Here is a 25685-nt window from a genome sequence, read left to right as displayed (position 1 = left end):
GGCGAGAAGAGGGAGGCCCGCGCGGGCCCGCGGATGGCCCCCTTTCTCACGCGGGGCCTTTGGGGCTGCCAGGCGGCACAGTGAGCGCCTCTGCCGGCTTGAGTCTCCCGCGCCCCCGCGGATGGTCCCCTTTGTCACGCGGGGCCTTCGGGGCTGCCAGGCGGGCACAGCGAGTGCCCCTGCTGCTCCAGGGCCCAGGGCCCCCCTGCCTGCCCGCCCGCCCCCACAAGACAAAGGGCGGCCCCGCCCCTCCCCAGCTTCCTCGCCAGAGGCGATGCCCCCTTCGGAACGCTGTTAAAAATGCGTTTTCTGTCCAGCTGTGGCGCGTCTTCGCCCGCCCACGTCGTCTTTCGTCTTTCCAGAAACAGCCACCGCCACCCCAACTCCCTCGGTTGGATTTCCAAATGCGCCCCCCCCCCCCCCGCCGCCGCTCTGCAGCGGATGGCTGCTCTTGCTTCGACACTCGTGCGCAGCGCCTGGCGCGCCAGACGCTGCAGGGGGGCCGGGCCGGAGGGCGGGCGGCCGGAGAGGCCCGGGGCGCGGCTCGCCGCAGCCAGCGCCGCCCCGTCCATCAGCGAGGCCCGGGGCGGGGGGCCTGCCCGGCGGGGCGGCGGACCACGGGCGGCGCGCTGCGGCTTGCGCGCGCCGACGGCCCGGCCTCTGCGGGGGGCGCGGCAGGCGGGCGCCGGGTTCGCACGCTCGGCCCGAGTTCCCTCCCCGTCACCCCCGCCGAAAGGCGCCGTGCGCGGCCGGCCTGCGAGCGGCGCCCCCCGCGCACGAGGCCGGTGCGCGCGAGCGGGCGCAGGCGTGGACAACCTGGGCCCGCAGGCGGCGGCGGGCTCCTGCCCCCGAATCAGCCTTCCCGGCGTGGCGCCCCCCACGCGTCGGGCCGCAACTCCCAGCACGCTGGCGGGAGCTGCAGCGCAGTCCCGCGCGCCTGGGGCGGCTGTCCGAAACCGGCCAGCCAGGGCCGAGGGCGCGGCGTTGTCCGTGGCTGCCGCTGGGCGCCTGGCCTCGCCTCGCCTCCTCCGACAGCAGCCGCCTGCAGCCCGTCGCCGGCGCGCCCGCTCGGGGAGGGCGCCCGGCAGCGCGGGGCCCATCTGGCCGGCCTTTCACGGGCAGCGCGTGGAACGCCCGCTCGAACGAATGGGGGCGGGAGAGCCGCGGGCGGGGCCTCTGGCGGGCGCCCCTCGCGCTGCGCGGCGGCCGCCTCGGGCACCCCGCCGCCTCCGGCGCGCGGCCCCGTGGAGAGCCGGACGGAGGGCCGCGCACGTGGCCCCTGCCGCGCCGCAGCGGCGGCGGCCCCCAGGCGTCACGTGGGCGGGACGTGGAAACAGCTGATTGGCCCCGGAGGGCCCCGTCGCGCTCCGCGTCGCCTCGGCCCGCTGTGAGCGGGGCGAGGGGCGGCGGAACCCCCTCGAGCGCAGAAGGGGAGAGGAGCTGCGCCAGCACGTGCGCGGCCTGTCGGGGGCTAAAAGCGCCCCTCCTGGCTGGGCGGCGGGAACAGCGACAGCCGCGGCGGGGCGAGCGCGGGCCGGGGCTTCCCCGGGCAGTTGCGCGCCTCTGCCCGCTCGCCGGAAGCGCTGCCCGGGCACGTCGTGGCGGCAGGACGGGCCTTCGGCGCAGGGCGCGACGCCCGGGGCGCCACACGGCGCTGGTGCTGCGGCTGCCGGCGCCCCCAGCTGCGGAAGACGCGCCGAGGGCGCCCTCCGCCCGCAGCGCCTTGCCGCAGCGGCCGGCCTAGGAGGGTCTCCGTTCGCACGCGCGCCCCTGCGAGCCCCGAAGCCCGGCCCGGCCCGGCCGCGAAAGCAGGAGCGCCGAGCTGCCGCGCGCACAGCGCAGGGACGCCGCGGCTGTCCCGCCGAGCCCCTGCGCGCGGCCTCGCGCTCTCCTTCGCCGCCCCCCTCCCGCGGCGCGGCCCCCCTCCGCATACGGCCCGGCCCGGCCTCATCCCCCGGGCCCGCTCGAGGGGCGCCGCGGCCGCCGGAGCGGGCTGCTGGCGCTGGGCGCGACCCGCGCAGGCGCCGCCCGCCTCCCGGGATTGCCAAGTCCCCGGTCCAGCCGAGCCCCCGGCACGCCCCTCGGCGGGCTCGGATTGGCACGCGGCGACGGGCCGCGGCCGCCCCCGAGTGGCTCGCGCACCTCGCAGCAGTTTCTCGGAATCCCGCCCGCGTCACGCAGCGGGGTTCCTAAAGCGGCAGTGCGCGCGGCGGGGGGAGCGCGGGGCCCTGGCGCGCTCCCCGCGCGGAACACCCCGAGCGCCGGGGAAACGCCCTCCGGCCGGGGCGCGCGGCGGCCGGGGCACCCCGCTCCGCTCCCGGGGCGCCGCGCCTCGCCTCCGTGGGGCCGCGCGTGCGCCTCGGGGGGACGCCCTGCGCCGGCCTGCGGGCCCCCCCGCCCGGGGCCCGCGCGCCTCGGGTTCGCTCCCAAGAAAATGCCAACTCACAGCGGCGCGGCGCATGCCGGGAGGGCGCGGGAGGGCTGGCGCCCAGAACTGCATTTCCCAGCAGCCCCTTGCACAGGGCGGGAGGAGTCCCTCTCCACTGAGATTCGGGCTCCTGCGCCAGCCCGGCCCCCGCCTCCGGCTCCGGCCTGTCAATCAGCGCCGACTTGGCCGGGCCAGAGCGCGGGGCGGGGCGGGGCGGGGGAGGCCCCTCTCGTGGCTGATTGGCTGGCCCCCCTGCCAATCGGGGGGCGGCGCGGCTGGGCGGCGATTGGGCGGCAGGCGAGGCCGCCAGCTGATCAGAGGCAGCGGGAGCCGGTGAGCGCGGCCGGGCGGCGGGGGCGGCGGCGGCCGGCGGGTGGCGGGTGGCGGGTGGCGGGTGGTGGGCGAGGGAGGGAGCGCCGCCCCCCGCCCCGCCCCGCCCCCTGGGCCGAGGCCCCACCCGGGGCTCCCACCCCGGGCTCCCACCGCGGATTCGGGGCGCCGTCCGCGAGCGCGGGGCTCCTGGCCAGCGGGCGGCGGGGACCCCGGCGGCCTCCGGGGTGCCGCGCCGCCTCCGCGCGCTGCCGCCCAGCAGGGCCGAGCCAGAGCGGCGGCGCCGCGGGCGCTGCCGTGCGGGCGGCGCCGGAGCGGAGTCCGGCGCCGCTTATGCAACCGCGGCGGCCGCGGGCTCCGAGCGGGTGGCGCCCGCCGCGCCGCCGGGGTCACCTTCCCTCCCTCCTCGCGGCGCGCGGCCCGGGCGGTGCGGAGGGCGCCGCTCCCGCGAGGGTGCCGCCTCGCGGCGGGAGGCGCTGTCGACGAGCGGCCCCCTCTCGCCGGAGCCGGCCTTCTGGCCTCCGCGGGCCCCCGCCGCCCGGGCTGGTCCCGCCCCGGCTTCCCCCGCGGGGCTCTCCCGCGGCCGGGGAGGGGCCCGCACCCCTCCCCTCCCCTCCCCTGGGCAGTTTGGCACGCTTCCCCGGGGGAAGGCGGCGGCCTCGGGCCCCCCCGGAAAGTTTCGCCATCCTGCCCCGCGGGAGCCCGGCTCGAGAGGCCCCAGCAGGGCTGGCCGAGCCGCAAGGGCAGGCGAGGCGCGGCGCCCCCCGTCGAAGCCCGGGCCGCCGCCGGCCGCCGCCGCCGCCGCTGCTGATTCATGCCTGGGAGCCCCGGGGGGAGGGGGAGCGCGCCGGGCCGCCCGCCCTCGGGCCGAAGTTCGGCGCCGCCGGAGGGGCCGGCCGACGGGCAGGAATGCGGAGCATCCGGAGCAAGCGCGCGGGGAATGCGCGGCACGTCGCAGCCCGCGGCGGGGTAAGTGGGGCGCCGAAGCGGGGCGCGACCCGCCCTTTGAAGGGGGGCGGGGAGGGGCTGCAGCCCGCAGATCCCCAGATCGCTCCCAGCGGGGGAGGGGCTGCAGCCGGCAGCCCCCGGTTTCCACGGGCGTTTCAGGCAGGGCGAGAGAGACGGGCGAGTCTGGAAGGGGACAGGCGGGCGGGGGGCCGGGCGAGGAGCTACTGGAGGGTCGGCGGGGGGAGGCGGGCCACGCCATGCCACGGGGTACGGGGGGGCTTTTGCCCCGGCCTCGCTTCCTGCCATCCAGCAGGGATGACTCACTGCCCTCCCTCTGGCGGAAGCTGCTGGTTGCTTCGGCATTTGCAGGGGCGGGGGAGGGCGCTGGGCTTGCCCTGGCACAGCCCGACTCCGGCCCTGCTGCCCACCCCTGGTGCTGAGACGGGGGGGGGGGAGGCTGTGGGGCGGGGGGAAGTGCCTCTCCTCTCGGTGAGCAGCCACATGCCCAAGGGCTGGGGGGGTGCGAAGAGGATGTCTGCCTTGGGGGGGGTGGCCCCAATTTCCCCCCTCCCGTGACCGTGCTGCTCCTAACCTCTGCCCTCTCCTCAGCCTGGTGGTGGTGGTGGTGCCGCCCGGCCCTTTGGCTACCCGCAGCAGTTCTTCAGTGGCATGCTTTACGTCCCCTCGAGCAGCTAAAGCTGCCAGTTGAAGAACTGTTGGCCGTAGCTGCTCCTCTGCCCCGGGAGCCCGAACTCCAGAGGACCGGCCTGGACGCCTGGCGCAGGTGAGTCTGATGCCTCTCGTCGGCGCTCTTCTGGGCTGCAGGGAGAAGGGCCCTTTCCTGCCCCAGCAGCATCACCTGTGCGCAGCCCAGGGAGGTCTGGCAGCAGCTCCAAGCGCTCCTAGGCCTGGGGTCAGGTGTGCCCTGAAAGGCTGTCTGGGCCGTGGCGGTGCAGGAGCCGAGGCGCCTGGACAGGCCGCTCATGCCCGCCGTGACCGCGCTGCCCCACAGGAGCCGGCCGGCTGGCCGTGTGGTTTTCGGCCCCATCGGAGCGCCGTGGGTGCGTTTCAGGGTGGGTTACGCACCAGCCCAGGAAAGGGATCTCAGTGAGCAGCTGCGATCTGTGAGGGATCCTGCGCAGCCCTCTGGAGCAAGGCGGCGGGGAGGTGGGCAGCGGGCATCTTGCTGGCATCATCTTTTGGGCCCACGCTGGGAGCTTTGCCACTGGAGTGCCATGGTCAGGGGTCTGGAGCGCCCAGGGGCCAGCCTCCTGCCCTGGGTGCGTTGAACAGGACAGGAGGGGGTGGTGAGGCCTGGGCTTGCCACAGAGGCCAGTGGGGAGTGGGAGATGGCCAGACCGGAGCTGGGGGCGGCCTCTGCCCTACGAAGCCCAGGGGCCGGAGCCAGGGGCTCAGGCCACCTCCCTGAACCCCAGGCCACCAGGGGCTTTGAGGGCACAACCCCAGGACTGACCTTGCCAGAGCAAGGAGGAAAGAAGGGCAGGAACTTCCTCTAGAGAAGCCTTCCCCAACCTGGGGCCCTCCAGGTGTGTTGGACTACAATTCCCAGCACGTTGAGGGCCCCAGGTTGGGGAGGCTGCTTTACATCCCCTGGTCCAGCCCAGCTTCACTGCTGGGGGCCCCTTTAACGTAAGCTTTTGGCAGACACAGTTGTTGTACGTCAAAGGTTCCGGTCCTCATGGTTCTGAACAAAGGGCTGATTCAGATAGGAGCCGCAGGCTCTTGGGCAGGGCTTGTTCCCAGACCAATGGGGGGGGGGGTAGGGGGCAAGATCAACCCCGACTCCACGGCCTCTAGAACTGCTGCACTGGTGTGGCTGGCAGGGGAGAAGCTCTGGCCACCGGGGGGAGGGTCCCTGGCAGCAGCAACTGAGTGGTCTGCCTGTCCCATTAGGGAGGAGGGGTCTGTGAGGAGGGCCCGGGGCTCCATGGGAGCCCTTCCTCTTTGCACTGTCCCCAGGCGACCTTTGCCGAATTAGGGAGGGGGAGGTGGGCTCAAAGTGCACGCCTGAGGTCGGCAGCTGAGTGACAGCTGAGGCAAGAGCACCCTCTGCTGGCAAAGAGCGGAACTGCTGTGCTCCATCCCAGGAGCGCCAGTCCACAGTCCGCAAAAAAAAAAACCCGGGGAGCTCTGAGCCCAAAGTGGGGCGGGGGGGGGGAAGTGGACGACTCGTCTCCCTAACTGGAATTTGCTTTCAAAAATGCAACCGTCTCAACTCTTGCTTTGAATTTCTCACCAATGTTTATGAATACTGCTGGACTTAAGGTTTTCTTGGGGCGCAGACAACCAAGAGTTTTGGAGATTCTTACTTTGTTTTAGTGTAAGACGGCGGAAGCTCCCTGCTGTCATATCAGACCCTCGGTCCATCTAGCTTGCTAGATGGCAAGTAACTAACCCGAGACCCTGATTCAGCCAGTTTCCCCACTGCCATTAGGCTGTCTCTACTGAGAGAGGCGTTTGCTTTTAAAATGTGGTCTCTAAAATAAGGCCTCGAAGAGATCTTTAGACTCAAATTTCAACCGTCTCCATGTCTAAGCGTAAGTGTCAAAGCAGCCCTCGGAACCCTTTTGGCAAAAGGAGATCCTTGGCCGGCCGGCCAGGCTGCCTCCCTTGGGCCAAACCTGGCCTCTGAGCAAAGTCGGTCCCTGGCCAGGAGAGGGCACCAGGCCCTGTGGAAAGCCGGCGGGGTGGCGGGGAGACCGTGCTCCTTCCGCCCTCTCCGCAGCAAGCGCCGTGGTGCTGTTAGGAAAAGACGACGGCCCAGTCCGCTTCCTCATGGTTTATTTCAGCAAGGAAGGAGGGGCTTCTGCTGCCCCCCAGCTGCAGTCGTGGCGGGAGCTGTGCCCTCGGCGAGGGGGGGGCTCAGGCCTTCCGCTGCTCCTTCCCCGCTATCACCTCCATCATCCTGGAAAGAAACCATCAGGCCGGCGTTACGCCCGAGGGGCAGCCACGTGCATTGCATAGCACCAGGGCATTCTGGGGCGGGGGGCAGCCCCGCAGGGAGTGACTTACTCTGCCTCCTGCTTGGTGATGGTTTTCCCCGAATACATGACCTCAGCCACCAAGGACACCATGGGGTCAAAGTTGAGGCTCGCAACCGCCGTCACCACACCGTCCCTGTGCGAGGGGGAGAGCCGGTCAGGGGGCGGGTGGGGGCACCCTGCCGTGCTGTGTTGGGCTCAGGAAGCCCACCAAATGGGCTGGACCATTCGTCCATCCTGCCCAGGGCCGCCCCCTTGGGCCAGCAGCATCCCTCAGCCAGTCCCAGGTCCTTTTTTAACGGCAGAGGCCAGGGCTGCAGCCGGGAGTGCGAGGGCCGCCTGGCTCCAGGCCAGAGCAAGTGCCCTCGGATCTGCCAAGGTGGAAGCAGGACTGCAAAGCTCTCGTCCCTCGGCTGTCCCTGCAAGGGAGCAGGCTGGGGCACAAGGGTGCCCTTCAGCTCAGGTTCTCGGGGCCCAGTTGGCCAGGGCAGGGGGGCAGGCCCAGGCCAAGTCCGTCCCCCTGGGCCTCCGCAGAGGGCCCTGCCCCTTTCCACCACCCATCGTTTGGCAGTTTCCTGGCTTGGGGGCCGCTCCCCCCCCCCCGTGTAGTGACTGGCAGTTAAGAGCTTTAAGCAAAGATATGCTGGCGTTTTATTGTGGTTTTGCCTCTCTCCCCTTGCCCTCACCCTTCACTGGAGTGTGGACACTGAGCCCTTCCCCAAATATGAATCTGCAAGGGGTTCCTGTCACTGGCTAGAGGGGCTGGAAAGGGGCCCCAGAGGCTACCTGGGAAAAGGGGATCGGTGGCTACAAGTCCTGGTGGCTGCCTGTACCCTCCAGTGCTGGAGGGGGTGTGCCGCTGTGTCCTAGCTACTGGGAACCCGGGTGGGAGGGTGCTGCTGTGGCGCTCCAGTCCCCCGTGCAGGCTTCCCCGTGGGGCCTCTGGTTGGCCACCGTGGGAACCAAATGCAGGACTGGAGGGGCCCCGGGTCTGATCCTGCATGGCTCCTCTGCGGCGCTTGATGACCCAGTCCAGCCTGCCCACCCATGTTCCACTGTGGAGGGAGCTGCTGCATGGCAGACCCCTCGAGCCCCCCCCCCCCCCGCAGCTTGGGCCCTGTGCAGAAGCACGGCCCTCCGCTGCCGGCCCTCTTCTCGCCCCCGGAAGAGCAAGTTCCTTCTCTGCGCGCCAGGCAGAGGGGCTTCCGCCTCCGCCGGTGGGCCTCGCTGCAACCCCCCGCAAGCCCTCAGCTCACTTAATGTAGAAGAGGAGGAGCGTCTCTTGGCCCAGATCCCCCTTCAGCACGGTTTCCGTGTAGCCAATCCCGCAGCCTGAGGGGCGAGAGCGGGGGAAGAGGTTGGGGGGCTGGACAGGCCGGGCGGCTACTCTCCGCCTGTCCCTCGGGGGCGGGAGCGGGCTTCAGGGAAGGCCATGCCGAGCTGTTGGACTGGGGCCTTACGAGGCTGTGTGCGCGGCTTCCCCTCAGGCATGGAGGCGGCGGGGCTAGCAGCCGAGCCCCTCTGCTCCAAGGCGGGGCCCGCGCCCTGCCCTGCCCGTCTTGGGTACCCGGCCTTTGGCCTCTTGCCCAGGGGCATGAGTGGCCCTTGGTTTCCGCTCGGAACAGGGGCCGGCTGGCCGGCGTTGCCCGCCGTGTGTCAGGGCTGGGGGTTGCTGTTGATCCCTGCGTGCCCCCCCACGGCTCCCCCTTGCTTGCCTGCATATCGGATGCTCTTCCCCTGCAGCGTGGTCCAGAAGTACGGCACCGTGTGGAGTTCCCGGTGCTGCTGCAGGATGTTCAGGGCGGCAGCGTGACCTGGTGGGGGAGGGTGCACAGGTGGCGCGGGGCAGGGGCGTGGGCCTGGTCTGCCTGCCACACAGGGCCCGGCCAAGCCAAGGCAGGCGCCCCGGCTGTCCCGGGAGCGGCTTTTGGCTTCTTCCTCCCACGGATCCCCTGGACCCTGGGGTCTCCAGCGTGCCACCTGTGGGCGCCCATGTGCCCTCTTGCTGCCCCCCAGGCTCCCTGCCCCGCCTGGCTTTTGTGTGCTTAAGGATCTTTAACAGTGGTTTCCTTTTGGCCGGGGGGCTGGCCTGCTGCAAGGGAAGGGCTGCCTTCCAGCACCCTCTTCCTTGGCTCCCCAAGAGGGGGTCCGCGTGCTGAAACTTGGACCCACCCTCTGCCAGGTACGCAGGTTCCCAGGCGAGCAGCCTTTTTTCTTCTTGTTCTGAGGCACCAGTGCCTTGCAACTGGCCGTGCCCACCCTGGCAGCCCTGCTGTGCATGGGCAAGCCCTGCCCCGTTTTGCCCTGGTTTGGCCATGTAAGAGCGCCTGTGGCACACACGCCAAGTCTCAAACGTGCCCCTGACCCAAAGAGGTGGGGGCCTCTGGCACAGAGCAAGGGGAGTAAAAGGAGCCCTCTGCTCCTCTTATCTGGATTCAGCCAGCCGGACCCGAAGCCCATAGAAGCACTTGGGCAGCTTCAGCTTCATCCCTTGCAAGCCCCATGAAGGGCCCCGGCAGCCTCTTGGCCCCGCTCGCTCGCTCGGCCTTGCCTGCACGAGGACGTCGGGAGCGGCCTGAGACAGAGCCAGACCTGGGTCCGTCTAGCCCAGTACTGCTGATGCAGACCGCCAGGGGTCCAGGCAGGGGTCTTTCCTAGCCCGGCCCAGAGGTGCTGCTGGGGATAGCACCGGGGCCACCCACACACCAAGCAGGGCCTGCCACTGGGCGACAGCCCCGCCCGCCCTGCCCTCGCCACGGCCCGCAGCAGCACTCTGGAGGACTGCCAGTGAGCGGCGCTGGCTGGCCCCTCGAGGGTGCATGGGGCGCTGCAGCGCTGCTTCATGGGGCGCGCACAGCCCGCCCCCAGTGCGGAGCGTCCCGACCGCAGGCCAGATCTTGACCAAGCTGGAAAGAGAGGCAGCGGCTACCGTGGGCCTGGGCGACCTGCCAGTGACAGATGTTGGCACGCTTTCCCCCGAGCAGCGCCACAGGGAAGGATGCCACGTCCCCGGCTGCGAAGACAGAGGGGCTGTTGGTCCGCATGAACTGAGGAGGGGAAGACGAGGCCGGTCAGAGGAGCAGTGGGGCCTCCACCCTCCACCACCACCCTCCACCACCACCCTCCACCTACCAGGTCCACCAGGATGGCGCCGCTCTGGTCGAGCGCGATGGGGCTCCCCTTGAGGAAGCTGGTGTTCGGGACAACACCTGTGGAGGGGGAGGAGGAGAGGTAAATGTTGGAAGCTGCCTTGTGCTGACTCAGACCCCCCCCACCCCCATCCATTTAGGCCAGTCTTGTCTGCACAGATCGGCAGCTCTGGGTCTCCAGGCTTTCAGGCAGGAGCTTTTCCAGCCCTGCCCGGAGATGCTGCCCGATATCGAACTGTGCATGTGAGGCAGGGACTCCGCCGCTGAGCCAGGGCCCCTCCCGCAGCCGCTTCTGGCAGCCGGCGGCTCTGCCTGGGCTGCCCAACACCAGCGCTCTGAGGCGAGGCGTGCTGCAGCGGCTGCCCTGTTGCCCAAAGGTGGGGCAAGGCAGGCTGGGCCCGGGGCTTCCCAGGGCGGGCCCCTGGGGTGAAGACCTGCCTGTGTTGCTGGATCCAGTGCAGAGCATGCAAAGGACCCCCGCACGGCCAGGCTGACGGTGCTGGTGCCTCCCCAAAGCGCCGGGGGCGTCACTCTCCCGCTTGCTGAGTGGGAGAGAGTTCCCTTCTGCTGAGCACCACCCTTTCCCCAGGGTGCCGCGGCCCTTTGCGGCGCCGCGGGGACCTTGGACCGGCCTTGTCCAGCCCGCCGCGCTCCAGAGGAGTGGTCAGCCAGCACTCGTGGAGGACACTGGCCGGAGACGGGCTGCCGTAAGCGGCCAGCCTGCATCATCACTTTGGCGCTGCAAGGCTCCTGCGGCTCGTGCCTGGCTCAGTGGCACCCCCATGTGGCCAGACGGAGGAGTGCCGGCTTTCCCCCAGGGGAGTGTGGAGCCGGTCTTCTCCAAGGCTCCTTGTTCACGGAGGGGACACAGCAGGAAAATGCCGCCCAGACTGACCGCAGCAATGGATTCTTCTATTCTCTCCCTGTCTGCTTTTTTGTAACATCTCGCCTGATGAAGAGACCTGTAGAGCTCGAAGGTTTGCACGGTTTTGGTGACCTTTTGCGTGGCCCAGTAAAGGTCTTCCACTGCGATGGAGTGTGGTGTTTTGCTTCTGGCCAACATGGCAACCTCCGCTTCTTGTCCACGAAGGGGTGGCAGAGCTCTCTTCAAAGCACGGAAAACACCGCCCTCCTTTTATGGCGGGGTGGGGAGCCACAGGCCCGTGGGTCATGTTTATTTGTCCAGGGCTCCCTGAATGGACACGCCCTGTTTCCCCAGACTGCTTGGGGGCTTCCTGTCTTTGCAGCATTTCCCCCCCCCCCCGTTCTGAAAGGTGGAAATGCCCCCTGAGGGCTGAGGGGCTGTCAGCAGGAGCCTTCAGCTGTGGGAGGCTGGTGGCTTTGTGATTCTGGCCTGCCCACCACTGCACGCGGCCCCAGAGCGCTTCCTGAAATGGAATTTGGCCTTTGGCTGAAAGACCCTGCGCCCCTGCTTTACATGCGAAGTCATGTTGCCCTACTACTGTTCTCATATTCAGGGTGAGGGATACAGCGCGCAGCCCTTGGGCCTTCTCTGCTGTCCCCCCACAGTGCCCCCCAAAGCCTCCCTACTCACCGATTCCCACCACCACCACATCGGTCAGGATCATGCGTCCACTGGCTAGAATGACCTGTGCGACCTGGAAGCAGGAAGGGGGCCGTGACTCCCGGGCTGCAGCTCCTCTACCCGGTCCCTTTCACAGGCTTCCCCTGTTCAAGCTGGACTGCGTGGCCTGGAGGCATGCCTCTGCCCCACCTGCTTCCGGGGTGGCAGCAGCGGCAGCCCACCGACAGAGGCAGGGAGTGGGGCTCTGCCCTGGAGACTCACAGACCTTCCCGTCTTTGTTAGCTTGCAGCTCGGCCACCTCTGCCTTCAAGTGGAACTCGACTCCCTGAGCTTGGAGCATCTGGGGAGAGGAAGGCAGCGGGAGGTTTGGCGCAGGCCCCTTTGGTGACCCTGGGCGGGGCCTCAGTGATGCTTCCTGGGGCGGGCTAGGGTTCTGCGAAGGCCCCAGAGAGGATCGTGCTGCCCGCGCCTTGCAACAGCATGAAGGCCAGGTGTGGCCAAGGATGCCCCTGCGGTGTCCCTGGGCAAGGTGGGAGCACGGGTCCCTCTCCCAATGCCCCCATGTCTGGCTCCTCACCTGCAAGGCCACAGCGCCAACCTCATCCCCCAGAGAGGCGTGGTACGGCATTGCTTCCTTTTCGATGACGTGGATGCTAGCTGCTTTGCCCGAGAGGGTGGCCGCCACCTCCATGCCTGTGAGTACAGAGGGAGCCTTCGAGGAGCTGACCTCTGCCCGAGAGCAGTGCGGAGGGAGGGGAAGGCTGGTGTCTCCCTCTGGCGGCCCCTTCCCGGATGGCTCCAAGCGAGGCCAGGCCCTTGCTGGTGCTCGGGGCTTTTGCTCCAGGGGGGGGAGGGGGGACGACACTTAGCTGCCCGCCCGCTCTCTGCCCACTGCCCGCCTTCCCGGAGGCCGTCAGGTTCCATACCAGTGAAGGAGGCTCCCACAATCACCACCCTCTTGCCGATCGACAGCTGCAGGATCTGGTTGGCATCCTCGGGGGTGAGCAGGACGCACACATTCTGCAGGTCGGCGCCTGGCCGCTGGAGGTGCAGAGGGCTGGGCGAGAGGGAAGGAGGGAGCTGCGGAGGGCTGGCTTGAGCGGGGGCGGGGAGGGCCTTCTCCGCGCAGCCGCTGCCTCAGCCCAGAGCACAGCTGAAGCCTCTACGGGGCAAAGGGCCCGCAGAAGCCTTCCCTTGCGGAGCCAAAGCAGGAGAGGCCACGTCCTGCCAGGGCCCCAGTGCTGCTGGAGCTCTCGCCCCGCTCCTGCAGGCAGGTGCCAAAGTCCCCGTCCGCAGCCCTCAGTCCTTGCTCCGCCTGGGTCGAGGAAGGGCTTTGCCAAGGGGGAGCGGAGGCGGGGAGTCCAGCAAGCCCTCTCCTGGCCCATTTAGGGCAAATGGGGGCAGTGTTGCCCCCCTGGCAGCCCCCTTCTCCCCATTTTCTGGAGCCGCTTACCGGCTGCCCGTGGCAATCAGCACCTGGTCGTAGGCCTGGTGGCTTCCATCGCGGAAGTGTGCCGTCTTGCCAGTGGGATTCAGAGAAACCACCTAGGGACAAACATGGGGCAATTCACCTACAGCGGCAGACGTTCTCCCCGTCCCACCCAGGGTTAACCCTAACCCTTGCACTGGGCCCTGCAGAGCGGCATCTGCCCTGAATGCCATGGTTTCCACCCCTTTGGATCAAAAAGAAAAGGGGGGGGGACGCGACGAGCCGTCCTGGGGCAGAGAAAGAGGCCCTCGCCTGGCTGGTGTGGGGCCTCCTTTTCTCAAGGCAGAGGCGGGACTGGGCAGCCAAGAGCAAGGCTTCCTGCCCGCAGCCCCTCCATGGCCACACAGTGGGGCGTGCCCACCTCTTTCTGCGTCCAGACTTCGATGCTGTGAGCATCCAGGAAGCTCTGGGGCCGCAGGTACAGGCTCTCTGCCGTGGCATCCATCTCCTGCGGGCAGCAAAGAAAGCGGCGCTCTTGATGCCCGGGAGTGCCAGCTCTGCTCAGAGCAAAGGAGCAACCAGGAAGGGGCTGCATGGGCCGAGCGAGAGGGACTGATGTAGAGGCCAGACCGGCAGCTTTCGGGGATGGGGCAGCTGCATCCTGCACTGGGAAGCCTGCCCTAAGCAGCGCGTTGGAGTGCTGGACCTCTGAGGTCCTTTCCAACTCATGTGATCCTACAGTTCTAGCTAGCACCGGAGATGTGTGAGGGGGCAGTTGGACAGGGTTCACATTTAGAGAGACAAATGGTGGCAGGTTCTGAATGAGGTGCAGATGCCCCTCCTCCTCCTGCCCCCCATGTTAATGGATCATGTCCACCCCCCCCTCCAACAGTGCCAGGGGGATGGGAGGGGGCACCACAAAATCCCTGGGCATTAACGCAAGGTGGTCCTCTTGTTCAGCAATTCTGCTGGCTGAGCCCCTTCCTAGGTTGCTCCACTCCGTCCCCCTCTCCAGCATTCAGTCAGTTCCTCTACATTTGCAGCAACAGGGGGCGGGGGGGGGGGGCGGCAGTGTTGCTTCTGCAAACCTTTGGGCTTCCCCGAGTCTGCTGGGTGGATGGGTGCCCTGGTGCCTACAGAAGCCACATCGCTCGTGCCCAAGCATCAGAGACACAAGGATGCCACGTACGGCCAGGTCAGCAACACGGGCCCCCTGGGCTCCATGCAGCCCTCGCTGCCAAATCTGCTGCCAAAAAATACAGGAATTTCCCTTTGAGGCCAGGGGCACTGGGGAAGTATACAGGGAGCACGATTTTGCTCATTTTAACAGGAGACCAGTGGCTTTTTCACCACACCACCAAATTATGGTGGCTAAACTGGCAGTGGCCACATGCGACTCCCAGTGGATTGGGGGGGCGATTGGCCCCGGGGTGGACAGACCTTGCTCAGCTTCGTCTTGTCGTAGGGCAGGTACTTCTCCATCGTCACCATGATGATCCTGCCCGTGAAGCCCTCCTGGCGAAGGGTTTCGGCACAGGTCAGCGCCGCAGGCCCTGGGAGGGAAGCGCCCAGCTGGTGAGCCCCACCGCCTCGCTCCGCTCCTCCCCAGCCCCCAAAGGGGGGGCGCAGACTCACCTACCCCCAGGAGAAGCACCGTCTGGCCGTTGAGCCGGTACCGCTTGGCCATGGCCTTCACTCGGCGGCTGCTCTCAAGATCCTGTCCCAAAGGAAGGCGGAGGGGGAGAGGCGTTAGCCGGTGGCCCTGGAGGTAATCGAGGGAAACTGTGCGTGCTTGCTGGGCCCCTACCTTGATCTTTGCGGTGATGTACACCAGCCCGTCTTCCACCGCCACCTGCAAGGAGCCAGCACATTAATCCAGCAGATTTCAGAGGAACAGTGACAAGGTCAGGGTTTGCCCAGGGAGGGCTACCAGCGCCAGAAAGGATGCCAGCCTCCTTTGCCCCGCAAGTGCAGCGGAAGAGGCTGCTGGGCATGTGGGCTGCTTTTCGCGGGAGCGCCGGACTTTGGCTGCCTGCGGGAGTGTTTAAGCCGCCTCCCTCCACCTTTGCACAGCCTGTGTGACTGGCAAGCAATGCACATATGATGGAGCACTGCGAAACCCTTGGGGACCCCTTCCGGAGGGAAAGCAGGCCCAGCGAAGTGCTGCAGCACTCACACCCCTCACTGCTCGGAGAAGAGGGGCAAGCGGGGTGAGCCTCTTCCCCGGGTAGCTTTTGGGGACATGCTTTTCTAGTCAGGGCTATCCGTTGCCAGCTTCCAAGAATCCCATGCACTTTTCAACAACAGCATTTATACAGGACCTCCCCAAGCTGGTGCCCTCTGGATGTGTTTGGAGTATGGCTCCCATCATCCCCCTGGTGCAGGGTGATGGGTGCTGTATTCCAGCACCAGGTTGGGGAGGGCAGATGTCCACATGGCTTTTGTGCCCTTAAAGGGCTCCCCAAGGCAGATCACAGGTGTCAGAAAGACACAAAATAAAAAAGGAGTTTTGGAACACTCAGTTGCCTGGAGAAATCAAAACGTTTTTATGGCCCGCCTAAAAGCCGCAAGAGCAGGAGCCATGAGACCATCCTGCGAGGGGCTGCCACGGCCCAGGGCCCCATGTTCCAACAGCACCTCCCAAGGCTGGGGGGCAGCGGAAGGGGCATCGGCGGACAAGGGCATGCGTGGGTGGGGAGCAGGGTCCCTCGAATGTCCTGCTCGGACATGCAGCACTACTCACGCCCTAGGGCAGCCGGTGCCCTGACTCGCCCTGGCCGCACAGCCCGGCTGCTGCAAGAGACGCTTTGTTCCAAGGAGGGCCCCCCATGCCCCCCAAAAGAAAGCACATCTCGGAGAGCTGAAGGGGGGGCTCACCTCGAAAGCCGGGAGACAGTCCAGCGTGGGGTATTCCTCGATATCTCCAGTCTCGGTGCTGAAGGAAGCTCCGTGCCACGGGCAGCGCAACCTGCCCCCTGCAAAATACCCTGGAATGCCGAGGGAGAGGCCGGCGGGTGGGCGGGGGAGAGGGGGAGGGAGCCAAAGGGAGCTGCTGGGGTCACTGGCTCAGTTCCCGTGCTCCCCGCATGCCATCCCTGCGCAGTTCTGAGTTGCCTGTCTCCTGTACGCTCCCTCTTGCCAAACCCCAATTGAGAGCCGTAGTCCTCTGTTCACAGGGGCGGGGATGAAGCTGAGCTCGAATCCACATCACAGGCCAGCTCCCTTCCTCTCCCCCAAAGAGGCCAGTGCCTCCCCTCCGGTGACGCGAGGCCTCGAGGGCCACCTGTACCCAGGCTGGGGTGACTCCTCTTTTGCTGGGGCTCACCTTTGCCCAGAGCAGGGGTGTGTGCGGGGGGGGGGGCTGCCCTTTGCAGGGCCGTACCTTTGCAGAGCGGTGCTCCGGCATGAGGGCACCGGCTCCCCACAGCTTGGAACTGGCGCTGGTCCCGCAGCAGGAGCACCGGGTAGCTGGCAACCTCCACCTCCCTCATCCTGCAACCGGAGAGACAGATGGCAGTCAAGACGCAACTCCTTCCCAAGGCTCACATGGCTGCTTCCCTCTCCTTTGGGGTGGGTGGGCAGGCGGGCAGGCGCTGTGACATTTTCCTGAGGGGTTTTGTAGGAGCAGGACACAGACACCCTCCAAAGAATCCAGAGTTTGGAGTTCAACAGAAGGGCTGGCAATGCAGCGCTCGCGTGGGCAGGAGGGGATCACTGGGGGCCTGGGAAGTCTAGTGACCGCCCTGCCCCGCCCTCCATAAAAGCAAAGGCCAGAAACCAGGGCAGCTCCATCAGTCATGTTCGCTCAGAGCCCAGGGCCACGTCTTTAAAATGTACAGAAGTTCTGTTCCTCCCTGTTCATCCATTATAAGGCAATCTGCTTAGCTTGCAGGGAATGGGCTCATGAAAGAGAATGCCACGCACCTCTGCTCAACTACCTTGCCCAAATCTAGCAGCCTCATTGGCTCCGCTCCCTTCTCAAAGTGACAAGGAGCCACCAGAAACACCAGGCACTTTTTCCAGCCTTGAGGTGTGCGTGCTTCCCTTCGCTAAACGTTAAGGTGCTGCTTCGAGGTTCAGAAAGGAGCAGTGCCAAGGGAGAGGGCTGGTAGCCAAGCAGCCAACACAAAAGGCTTGTGTGTCCCCCGCCCCCGCCACCCTGCTGATGGGGCTTCTCTGCATAACGCTGTACACCTCCATCATGTCTCCCCTGACCCTCCTTTTCTCCAAGCTGAACAAGCCCAGCTGTTGTAACCTTCCCTCCTAGGGGAGATGCTCCAGCCCTTTGATCATTTTAGTTGCCCTTTTCTGCACCTTCTCAAGCTCTACAATATCCTTTTTTGGGTGTGGTGACGAGAACGGAACACGGTTTTCCAAGTGTGGTCGCACCATAGATTTGTATAAGGGCCGTATGATATTGGCAGTTTTATTCTCAATCGCTTTTCTAATTATGCCCAACATGGAGTTGGCCTTTTTTACAGTTCTTGGTGGGAAGGGTGGCCAACCGGGGAACCCTCGAGGGCCAGAAGAGGACCCCAGGAGGGCCAGATTTGGCCCCAGGCCTGAAGTCCCCCACCTCTGCTACCGGTTCTCCTTCAAGTAACATCTCGCCTCACCCTACTTCCTCAGAGGCACCCTCTCGAGACGCCACAGGAAGCCCCATGCGCAGAGGTGCCGTGGGAGGCGAACGCCCCACCCCCCATCAGACCCTCCACCCACAGTACTCACTCTCCATCACACATCTCATCTTCCCGGCAGACCTGCTGCTTCACGATGGTGTCTCCTCCTTCCATGCTCCTGCTGAGGCCCAAAAGAGACATGGAGATCAGAGGAGCTGTTTGAGGCAGCCCCCACACCGCCCTGGGATGCCCCCCCCCGACTGAGGATGCTGTCATTCTCGGGGCCACTCCATCCCCGACAGGCTCAAAGCCCCAGGCAAGTGCATCTCAGAAGAGCATCAGAGGCTGGCCATGAGAAGTGTGGCTGTTCAACCTCCCTCTGCTTCCGTGAAGGCCTGGAGAACCCAGGTTTCCGCCCAGGCTTGCCTGGCACCCCTCTGTTCTTGCTCTCAGAGCCACCTTGTCCTGAAATGGCAAGACTACAGCCCAGACACGAGATAATGGGACAGACACCATAGAGACTGGAAGAGCCAGGCCTGTTCCAAGGAGGGGCCATTCTATGGCAGTTGCACAGACCCTGGGGAGGAGGGGGAGGAGGGAAGCAGCCTTTCTCAACACCGTGACAGAAGAAGTGGCATGTGATAAAATTCCCCCTTCGACAAGGACCTGGCCCCTTGCCAAGGCTGCGTTGCAGCATGCCACAAACACTCCCTTCTGGAGCCCTTTGTCCATCCCCGCTACCCCAGTCTACTCAACTGATGGAGCCAGGAGGCGTGGGGAGATGCCATCTCCCTGTTGTGCCGGATGCCCTGGGGTGACGGCAGCCCAGGGGGAAGTCAGCCCCAGAGATGCAGCCCCTCCAAGGGAGCTCGCAAGAATAAATGAAGCCATCGCATCCAGTCAAGCCATGTCGGAGCGCAGCGCTCCGGGAGAAGTCAGCCAGGAACAGCCCCGAGAGCGCTCGGAGGCGAACGAGCACACCCAGGTGGCTCCTCTGGGCGCCCCTCCGCGTCACACGGCGCCAGCACGCTGCAATGCGGGGAGCGTCTGAGGTCCCAGAAGCGCCACCTGTTGGAGCGAGGCGTCAGCAGTACCAGCAGCCTTTTTACTTCAACAGCAGAAATGAACGCAGACCCTGTCATCCTTCTACTTGGGCTTTTTGCTGGACCCGAGATCCATGGCTGGACCCCAATAAAAAACAGCAGCTTAGGAACAGACTTAGAATGAAGGAACAGCGCACCCCTGAGTGCGGCCTCCGCCTCGGAACCTGCAATCCGTTCCAGAACCGAGCTCACCCTTCTTCCACCCGGAAGCCCATGCTGAGTTTCCCGGGAGCAGTTTTCCCTTGTCGTTACTGTGAAGCAACAGGAATCGGAAACTCTTCCCCGTCGAGGGCTTGGGGCCTGGCGAGCCCAGGGACTATCTGTTCTGTTCTGAACCTGCCCGGTCACTGAGCCCTCTGGAGGACGCCGTCGTCTGCAGAGGCCTGTGTGTCGGGCACCCGCAGCAGGGCCTTCTCCCGGGTCGCTCCCAAGCTGCGGCAGGCACTCTCTCCGAGCAAGGGCCGAGCCCCTCTGGCTCTCCGAAAAGGCGTGGCAGCGGCTCTCTTTGCCCTGGCCTTTCTGCTTCACGCTGCAGTGTGCCCGAGTCCCAAGGCGCAGCCCCACATTTGGGTCAGAAGACTCCGGCATTTCCCAGGCCTGGCTGGGCTCGTTCCAGCAGGCTGGGAGGAACACAGGCAGCACTTGCTGCTCTTCCCCCGCTTGTGTGGTTCCAGGGCTCCAGGGGTAATTGGAGGCCGGGAGGACTTTGGATCCTTCAGGTCCAAAGCCTCCCCTGCTCCGCTCACACCACTCTTAGCAAGCCACTGGGCAGAAGCCTGGCACAGCCCTCCGCCATGACTATTTGGCAACCGTTGGTGCTCTCCCCTTGAGATCCCCTGCCCAAGGCCCAGGCCTTGGTGATGCTGCGATGGGCGAAGCAATCTTGCCAGGGGGAGAGCAGCATGAAGCCAAGCCATAGGTCGAGATTCAGCACAGCCACTCCACCCAACAGCACTCGATGAACCTGCTTTGATTAAGACTCCGCTGCCATACTTTCGGTATGTAGGCATATTGCCGGCACTGCTGAGTCAGCGGCAGGGATTTCCCAAATGTAAACTCGCACAGCCTTGAGGCACAGCACTGCCCTGATGATTGGATGGCGCCATTCAGAGCTCAGTCCTTTTGGACCCTGGATGGCTTAAGTGACAAATTATCTCCGTCTTTTGTGGGAAGTCTGAAACCACTATCGACTCGGCCCAAGAGTGCGCTTCCCTCCCTTTGTCTTACTGTCCATTTTTTGGACTCAGCACCTTTAATGCTCTTTGTTTGAGCCCTATCAGAACCCTGGACTAGCCAGTCCCCCTCAGCTGCCGAAATCACTATATTCCTGGCCATCCAAATGTGAGGGTGTCTTGCATTTGGACAGCCAGCAACCCATGTCTTCCTTGCACCGCAGCCCTTGGTCTAACTGCTGAGCTGAATTTGTAAGCCAATTTCCCCACCATTCAAACCCAGTGCAGGGATATTTGCATTCTCCATTTCACATTTACGTGCATTTGCCTGCTCTGCCTAGGTTTGTCTAATCTATCAACTAACTGGATCCATCCTAGAGTTTATGTAAGTGCCTTTTGCCAACGATGCTGAATTCCCTAGAGTAATCATTGCATATTTTGATCCTTGTGTGTTCATTAAAATTCCCCTTGACTTCAATGAGAGCCATATGTAAGTGTAACATTAAATCACCTCTTCCCAGATGTGCTATACACCAAAGTTAAAAGACAACTTAATGGGTGTACACGTGTGCAGTCTTGTACACACGTCTGGAGATGACATTCAGTAATAACAGACCCCTGATCCTCCTCCCTTTCCTCCTCTCCAACAGAGGTGAGGGGCCTGGATCTTTCCTGGGGTCAGGGAAGAGGGATCTGAGATTGGATCTCCGATATCAGAGCTGTCTCTGACCTTGGATAGGACTTCCGATCTATCCAAAGGCCGCTAGGACACTGTCCTGGTGATTATAAAGTTGCCTGTTAATGTTTTTAATGTTTTTATTGATTTTAAATGTGTTATTTTAAATTGCTTGTGCACGATCTTGGTGGCCTTTTGGCAAGAAGGGCAGTATAGAAACAACAACACTGCAAATCCTCCAGAGACCTGCTGGTAGATCCTAAGTTACTTTCTCCTCGCTTCTGATCTAGGCATCAAGAAAACCCTTTTTTACTCTCCCAGGCCTCTGGTGGATTGCAGGGACCAGTTTGCTGTTTTAATTAGCATGTTGCTCTGTTATCACTTTTTATGCTGATTGTGTTTTATGTTTTTACAGAAGCATCTATGTAAACTGCCCTGGGATCCTTTCTGATGAATGCCAGTATACAAATTCTTTAATTAAATAAATATACAGGAAAACCCCCAAAGCCCATCCCTTGGGCTGAGTGGGGACCTGCACAAGGCAGGAGTCCAGCAGAAGCAAAGCGAGTTAAACCTGCTGTTTTCTTACTGCTAATTATGGGAGATTTTATCTCTGAACATCAAGGCACAAGACATCCTTGTGCAAGGCTGGGGCTGTGGTACTTCACAGCACACTCACACCTCCAGGGAAAGCCCGGCTGGCAGCCAGGCACCAACTCTGAATTGGGGGGCGGAGCTCAGCAGCAGAGTGCCTGCTTTGCATGCAGAAGGTTCCTGGTTCAATCCCCAGCATTTGCCAGAAACATCTAAGTATGAATATCGTCTAGAAACAGTCCACCAGTCCACTAACGACCCTGCTAAAAATATCATTCGAGAGTTTGCCTCTGATTTTGAAGCTGGGGAATGCTGGGGTTACAACAGATTCTTTTGACTGGACTTGCTTGCTAATGAAGGCTCCTTGAACAGGCAGAATGACACTGTCCTGTTAAGGTAGGTGAGAAGATTGCTCTGCTGGTGCTAGGGATGCAAGACAATTGCTGCCAGGTTGATCTCTGGGACATCCCATGGAGGCCATATTGCACCAGTTTTAACATCTTTACACTCGCTGCCAATTTGTTTCCGAGCAAAGTATGAAGTGCTGGTTCTGACCTTTAAAGCCTTACGTGGTCTAGGTCCAAGGTACCTTAGGGGGCGCCTTCTCCCCTGCGTCCCAGTCCGCCACCTACGGTCCTCTGAGGGCTCTCTGCTGCGGCCGCCTAATGTGAGACTGGCAGCCACGTGCGAGAGGGCCTTCTCCTTTGCCGCCCCTCAGTCGTGGAATGACCCGCAGGTTGGAATGCGCCTGCTGACCTCGCCGGAGGCTTCTAAGCAGGCACGGAAGACGCTGTTATTCTGGCAGGCCTTCCCTTTTAGAACTCTTGTCCTTTCGCTGACTCCTGCATGCTGTTTTTAAGCTGTGTTGTTTCAAGATGTGTTGTTTTATTGTTGGGTTTTTTTAGAAATGGTTTTTAGTTCAAAGTTGTTTTAGTTACATGTTTGTATATATTGCCTGTACGCTTTTATGTAAATGGTTTTTAAACGTATATTGTATTTTAATGTTTTAACTTTTGTAAACCGCGCAGGGAGCTTCGGCTGTGGGGCGGTATAGAAATGCGATAAATCATCATCACCATCATCAGCTCCGCGTAGGGCTGGGAAAACCCCTGCCTGAAATCCTGGAGAGCTGCTGCTGCCAGTTGGTGCCAGCAGCACTGGGCCAGATGGACCCTGGGTCTGGCTCAGCCTAAGGCAGCTCCCCACGCACGACGGAGGAGAGGCCCTGCACGCCTTGCTGCCTCAGGAAGAGCCGGTGTCCAAGTGACACAGACGGATCGTGACACAGCTCTGCGTGTCAGGCTGCTGCGAGGCTAGTCCAGAAGACACTGCGCCGCCCCGCAGATCAGACGTTTCCTCGGTCCAGGGTCTCTGGAAGCGCAGGGGCTTTCCACGACCTCCTCCCCGACCTCGACCTCCCCCCGTTGCGGGACGTGCGGGCGGGGGGCGCTTCTGCCAGCAACGCCGCTGCTCTGCCCGAGCGCGACTGCCCCCCTCCCCAGGGCAAACACGGGACTGGCAGCCCGGCGGACCGGACCGGACCGGGCGCCCCCGCTTCGCGCACAGAAAGCCGGCAACGCCGGCCCCGAGCCGCGGCGGCTTCCCCCAGCCCGGAACGGCAAATACTGACCGGCACTGCGGAGCAGGCGCGGCTCCCGCGGGCCCGGCGACACTGCAGCGCCGCCTCTCGCGCGCCTCTCCCGGGAGCGGCAGCGGCAGCGGCGCGAGGCAGCCGGCAGCCGCCCTCCGCTGGGCACCGGCGCGTCCCCGCCTCCGCGCCCAGCTGGCCGGCTGGGCCCGGCCTCCCCAGCAGCGCCGCCTCCCCGCGCGCGGCTGGGGCTCCCGGCGCCCGCCCCGCCCCGCAGGCTGGAGCCTGGCAAGGCGGCGGCGGGCGGCGGGCGGCGGGCGTGCCTCCTCCGAAGCCCCCGGGGCGGCGAGGGCCGGGGCCGGGGCCGGGGCCGGGGCCGGGGCGCGCGGGCAGGAGGGCGAGGCAGGCGATGGGCCACGGACGGAGGCGGCGGCGCGCCGCCGCCCAGAGACGCAGAGAGCGGGGCCGGCGGGTGCTCCTGCGGCGTCGCCTCCCTGTGGCCCCTCGGCCGGTCAGCCCGGCCCTCCTCCTCGGCGCCTTGGCATGGGCGGGGGGGCCCCGCGCGCCGCCGCTGCCCGCCCCCACAGCAAGGATGGCCGAGACGCGGCCCGCCTCCGCGGCGCCCGGCCGCGCTGCGTTTGCTGCGGCCGGCCGGCGGGCCCGCGCACAAGGGGCCTGGGGAAGAACTGACGCCGGGCCGTGGAAGCTGCGCTCCCTGCCCGGGAAGCGTCCAGGGGAGTGGCAGAGAAGGGCCCGCGGGGGTCGCGGCACGAGACGGGCGCCCGGGGCCAAGGCGGCTTCATCGGCCGCGGAGCGAGAGCCGAGCCAGCGAGAAAGCGGCGGCGAGGCGCCAGCCGCCAGCCGGCCCGCCCCACCGGCTGCCTCTGCCTGGCGCGGGGCGCTCCGCCTTGCTCCGAGGACGGCCCTCCCCGCCCAGGGCCCTCCAGCGGGGCTGGCCGGCAGCCGGGGGTGTTGCTAGAGAGAGGCCTGGGCCCCGGATCTCCCGAGCTGCCCTAGTTCTCTTTTTTTTGGACATCTTCCCTTTGACTTGCATTGGAAAACAGAAATGGCCATAACTTGTTCTTATCGGTACGATAAATGCGTGAAATTTGGAGACCTGGTAGCCCCCATGGCACCGATTGAACCTGCCAACTTTCAGGCAGCTCGGTCGAGTGGTTTTTGCGCAAGCCACAGGTAAAATTTACTTTTTTCAAGCAAATCTGTCAAAGCGAAGAACTACGTTGTGTGTGTGCGCGCGCGCGCGCTTCGCAGAACTGCATGGAATGTGGGGACTGGCGCTGGGGGCAGGGGCGGCGCCCCCTCCTGCGGCCTCGGGAGGCTCCTGCTCCGTCTGCAGGGGGCGGCGCCGCCCGATGGCTGCCCCTCCCCCGCCCTCCGCGGGGCGGGGCCCTCTTCTATCGGCGACTGTCTCACCTCCGGCCGGCGCGAAGGGAAGTAAGGCCACGCAGGCGCCCCTCCAGGAGCTGGCTCAAGGCTGTCGGGGGGAGAGAGAGCGCAGGGCAGGAGAGGAGGGGGGCCATCATCATCTACCTTCCAAGTTGCAGCTGCCTTTTAGCCCCTCTGACTGGGTAATGAGAAGGCAGCTGCCGCCATAATGCAGGGGAAAGGACCAAAAGATTTTCCAGAGAGCCTCAAAGTGTAACAGTGCCTTCTGGATGCTGGGTGGCTCCACAGCTCTAAAGGAAGAAGCCCGGGGAAGCCAGGCACAGAGAGGCGGCAAGGGGGTTTCATCGCAGTGCCTTGGGCCTACACAACAGGCGTTTGCTTCTGGCATGGGCCACTGGGGCTCAAGGCAGGGAGTCTCCCAGGCCAGGCCCCACCCACTCTTCCAAACCCTGGCAGGGATTGGGGCGGCGGGGGGGGGGCAACCTTAGATCCTGGCAAGGCCAGGGAAGGCCTCAGCAAGCTGCAGGGAGCCAGGACCTCGCTTTCCTCCCATACACCTCTGGCCTGTCTTCTAATGATCTCTCCTGGCCATGCAGCCACTTTTTTGATGGAACCCGAGAGCAGGGTTGTGCTGGTCTCTCTCTCTCCAGAACACAACTCCTTGAGGAGCCATGTACGTGGTTTGCCCGTCCGTGCCACCCAGCTCAGCCTCTCGGTGCCTAACACTCTGTAAGCGCTTCTCCCTGGGCAGGCAAGTGGCAGGTGGAGGGTGTGTGTGTCTCTTTAGAGGGCTCGGCCGGCTCTGGGATGGAAAAGCAGCAGTGAGAATGCAGAAGCCGCCTCCAGCACTCGGCTGGGCAGTGGAGCTGCCAAGGGTGGAAGGACTCCCGTTCATACTTGTCCTCCCAGAGTTCTCTGTCCTGTGTGGAGGCAGGCAGGCAGAGGAGGTGCAAGCAGAGTCCTCTCCCTGGACCAGGTCAGGGCCCCAGACACATTCAGGGCCAGCAACACTGCCAAATTCTGCCCCTGCTGGCTGTTTGGATTAGTCCAAGCTGTTCGGTGCCAGTACACAGCCCCACTGGTCTGGAACATACTAAGATCCAAGCAGCTCTGCCCGAGGCCCAGCCAGGTCCCCACGGGATTGTGTAATAGTGAAGGGAAAATGCGCTTACACAATTTCTCTGTCTTTGTAACAAAGATGTGTAGATGTGTTTGCACAAAGTAATAATAAAAAAGTAAAACAAATGCTGCTGCTGCTGGTTGGCCCTGCCTGGATGTGCCATGGCAGGAAGGGACACCTTCTGCAGCGCAGAGGGGAGGGAGGCTCCACAATCGTGTGGGTGGGGTGGTGTCCCCTGCCCACTGTGCCCACACAAAATAGTGTTGCTGGCCAGGCCAGCAGTTAGCAGTGCATCATTCAGCAGTACAAGGTTCCCCTTACCGCAGTCTGCAATAATAAAAGATTTATAGGTGGACACATCTGATGTGGCCCACAAAATGGCAGTTCCCATGAGGTGGATCTCAGGCACTGGGGCTATGGTATGGCAATATTTTTATTGGGACAGCTGACCAAAGTCTCACAAAACTCCAGCTTTTCAGTTCTCTAGAATTCTTTGGTAGGCTGGATTTTAAAATGGGGCGGCAGGGGCGGAGGGAAAGGGACGCTGTAGCTCAGCGGCGGAGCGCACACCTGC

The 25685-nt window shown here is 64.3% G+C and overlaps 1 protein-coding gene and 1 long non-coding RNA gene across 5 annotated transcripts; one reads left to right on the top strand and one right to left on the bottom strand.

Moving 5' to 3' along the window:
* Window positions 1-6399: 6399 nt before the first annotated feature.
* LOC146334767 (apoptosis-inducing factor 3-like) lies at window positions 6400-22771 on the bottom strand. Of its 4 annotated transcripts, XM_084822577.1 has the most exons (19): window positions 22627-22771; window positions 17561-17632; window positions 16215-16324; window positions 15710-15819; window positions 14640-14684; window positions 14468-14549; window positions 14273-14385; window positions 13254-13340; window positions 12857-12948; window positions 12330-12460; window positions 11981-12096; window positions 11669-11743; window positions 11413-11476; window positions 9841-9917; window positions 9638-9755; window positions 8424-8522; window positions 7965-8040; window positions 6740-6844; window positions 6400-6632 (listed from the first exon to the last, which is right to left on the bottom strand). In XM_084822577.1, the coding sequence occupies exons 2-19, from the start codon at window positions 17623-17625 to the stop codon at window positions 6590-6592; spliced, it is 1608 nt and encodes a 535-aa protein (XP_084678703.1). In that variant the 5' UTR covers window positions 17626-17632; window positions 22627-22771; the 3' UTR covers window positions 6400-6589. The 4 variants fall into 4 exon arrangements, with proteins under 4 accessions (XP_084678703.1, XP_084678704.1, XP_084678701.1 ...); XM_084822578.1 differs by lacking the exon at window positions 13254-13340; XM_084822575.1 differs by lacking the exon at window positions 22627-22771 and having other exon boundaries at window positions 17561-17815.
* LOC146334768 (uncharacterized) lies at window positions 8534-10889 on the top strand. Its single transcript, XR_014786117.1, has 2 exons — window positions 8534-9939; window positions 10816-10889. It is a non-coding gene; the product is annotated as an uncharacterized LOC146334768 (long non-coding RNA).
* Window positions 22772-25685: the final 2914 nt, after the last annotated feature.

The sequence above is a fragment of the Heloderma suspectum genome, chromosome 16, assembly GCF_057233095.1.
Source record: "Heloderma suspectum isolate Gila_16-S chromosome 16, 16-S_ref, whole genome shotgun sequence".
Lineage (NCBI taxonomy): Eukaryota > Metazoa > Chordata > Lepidosauria > Squamata > Helodermatidae > Heloderma > Heloderma suspectum.
Note: the sequence above shows the minus strand (reverse complement) of the source record. Positions and strands in the feature narration are given on the sequence as shown.

Coding starts and splice junctions, on each gene's coding strand:
- LOC146334767 (XM_084822575.1), bottom strand. CDS start 17,727: ATGACAGCATCCTCAGTCGGGGGGGGGCATCCCAGGGCGGTGTGGGGG. Junction 15,820..16,214: donor CGGAGCACCGCTCTGCAAAG/GTACGGCCCTGC, acceptor TCGGCATTCCAG/GGTATTTTGCAGGGGGCAGG. Junction 12,461..12,856: donor CTGATTGCCACGGGCAGCCG/GTAAGCGGCTCC, acceptor CCTCTCGCCCAG/CCCTCTGCACCTCCAGCGGC.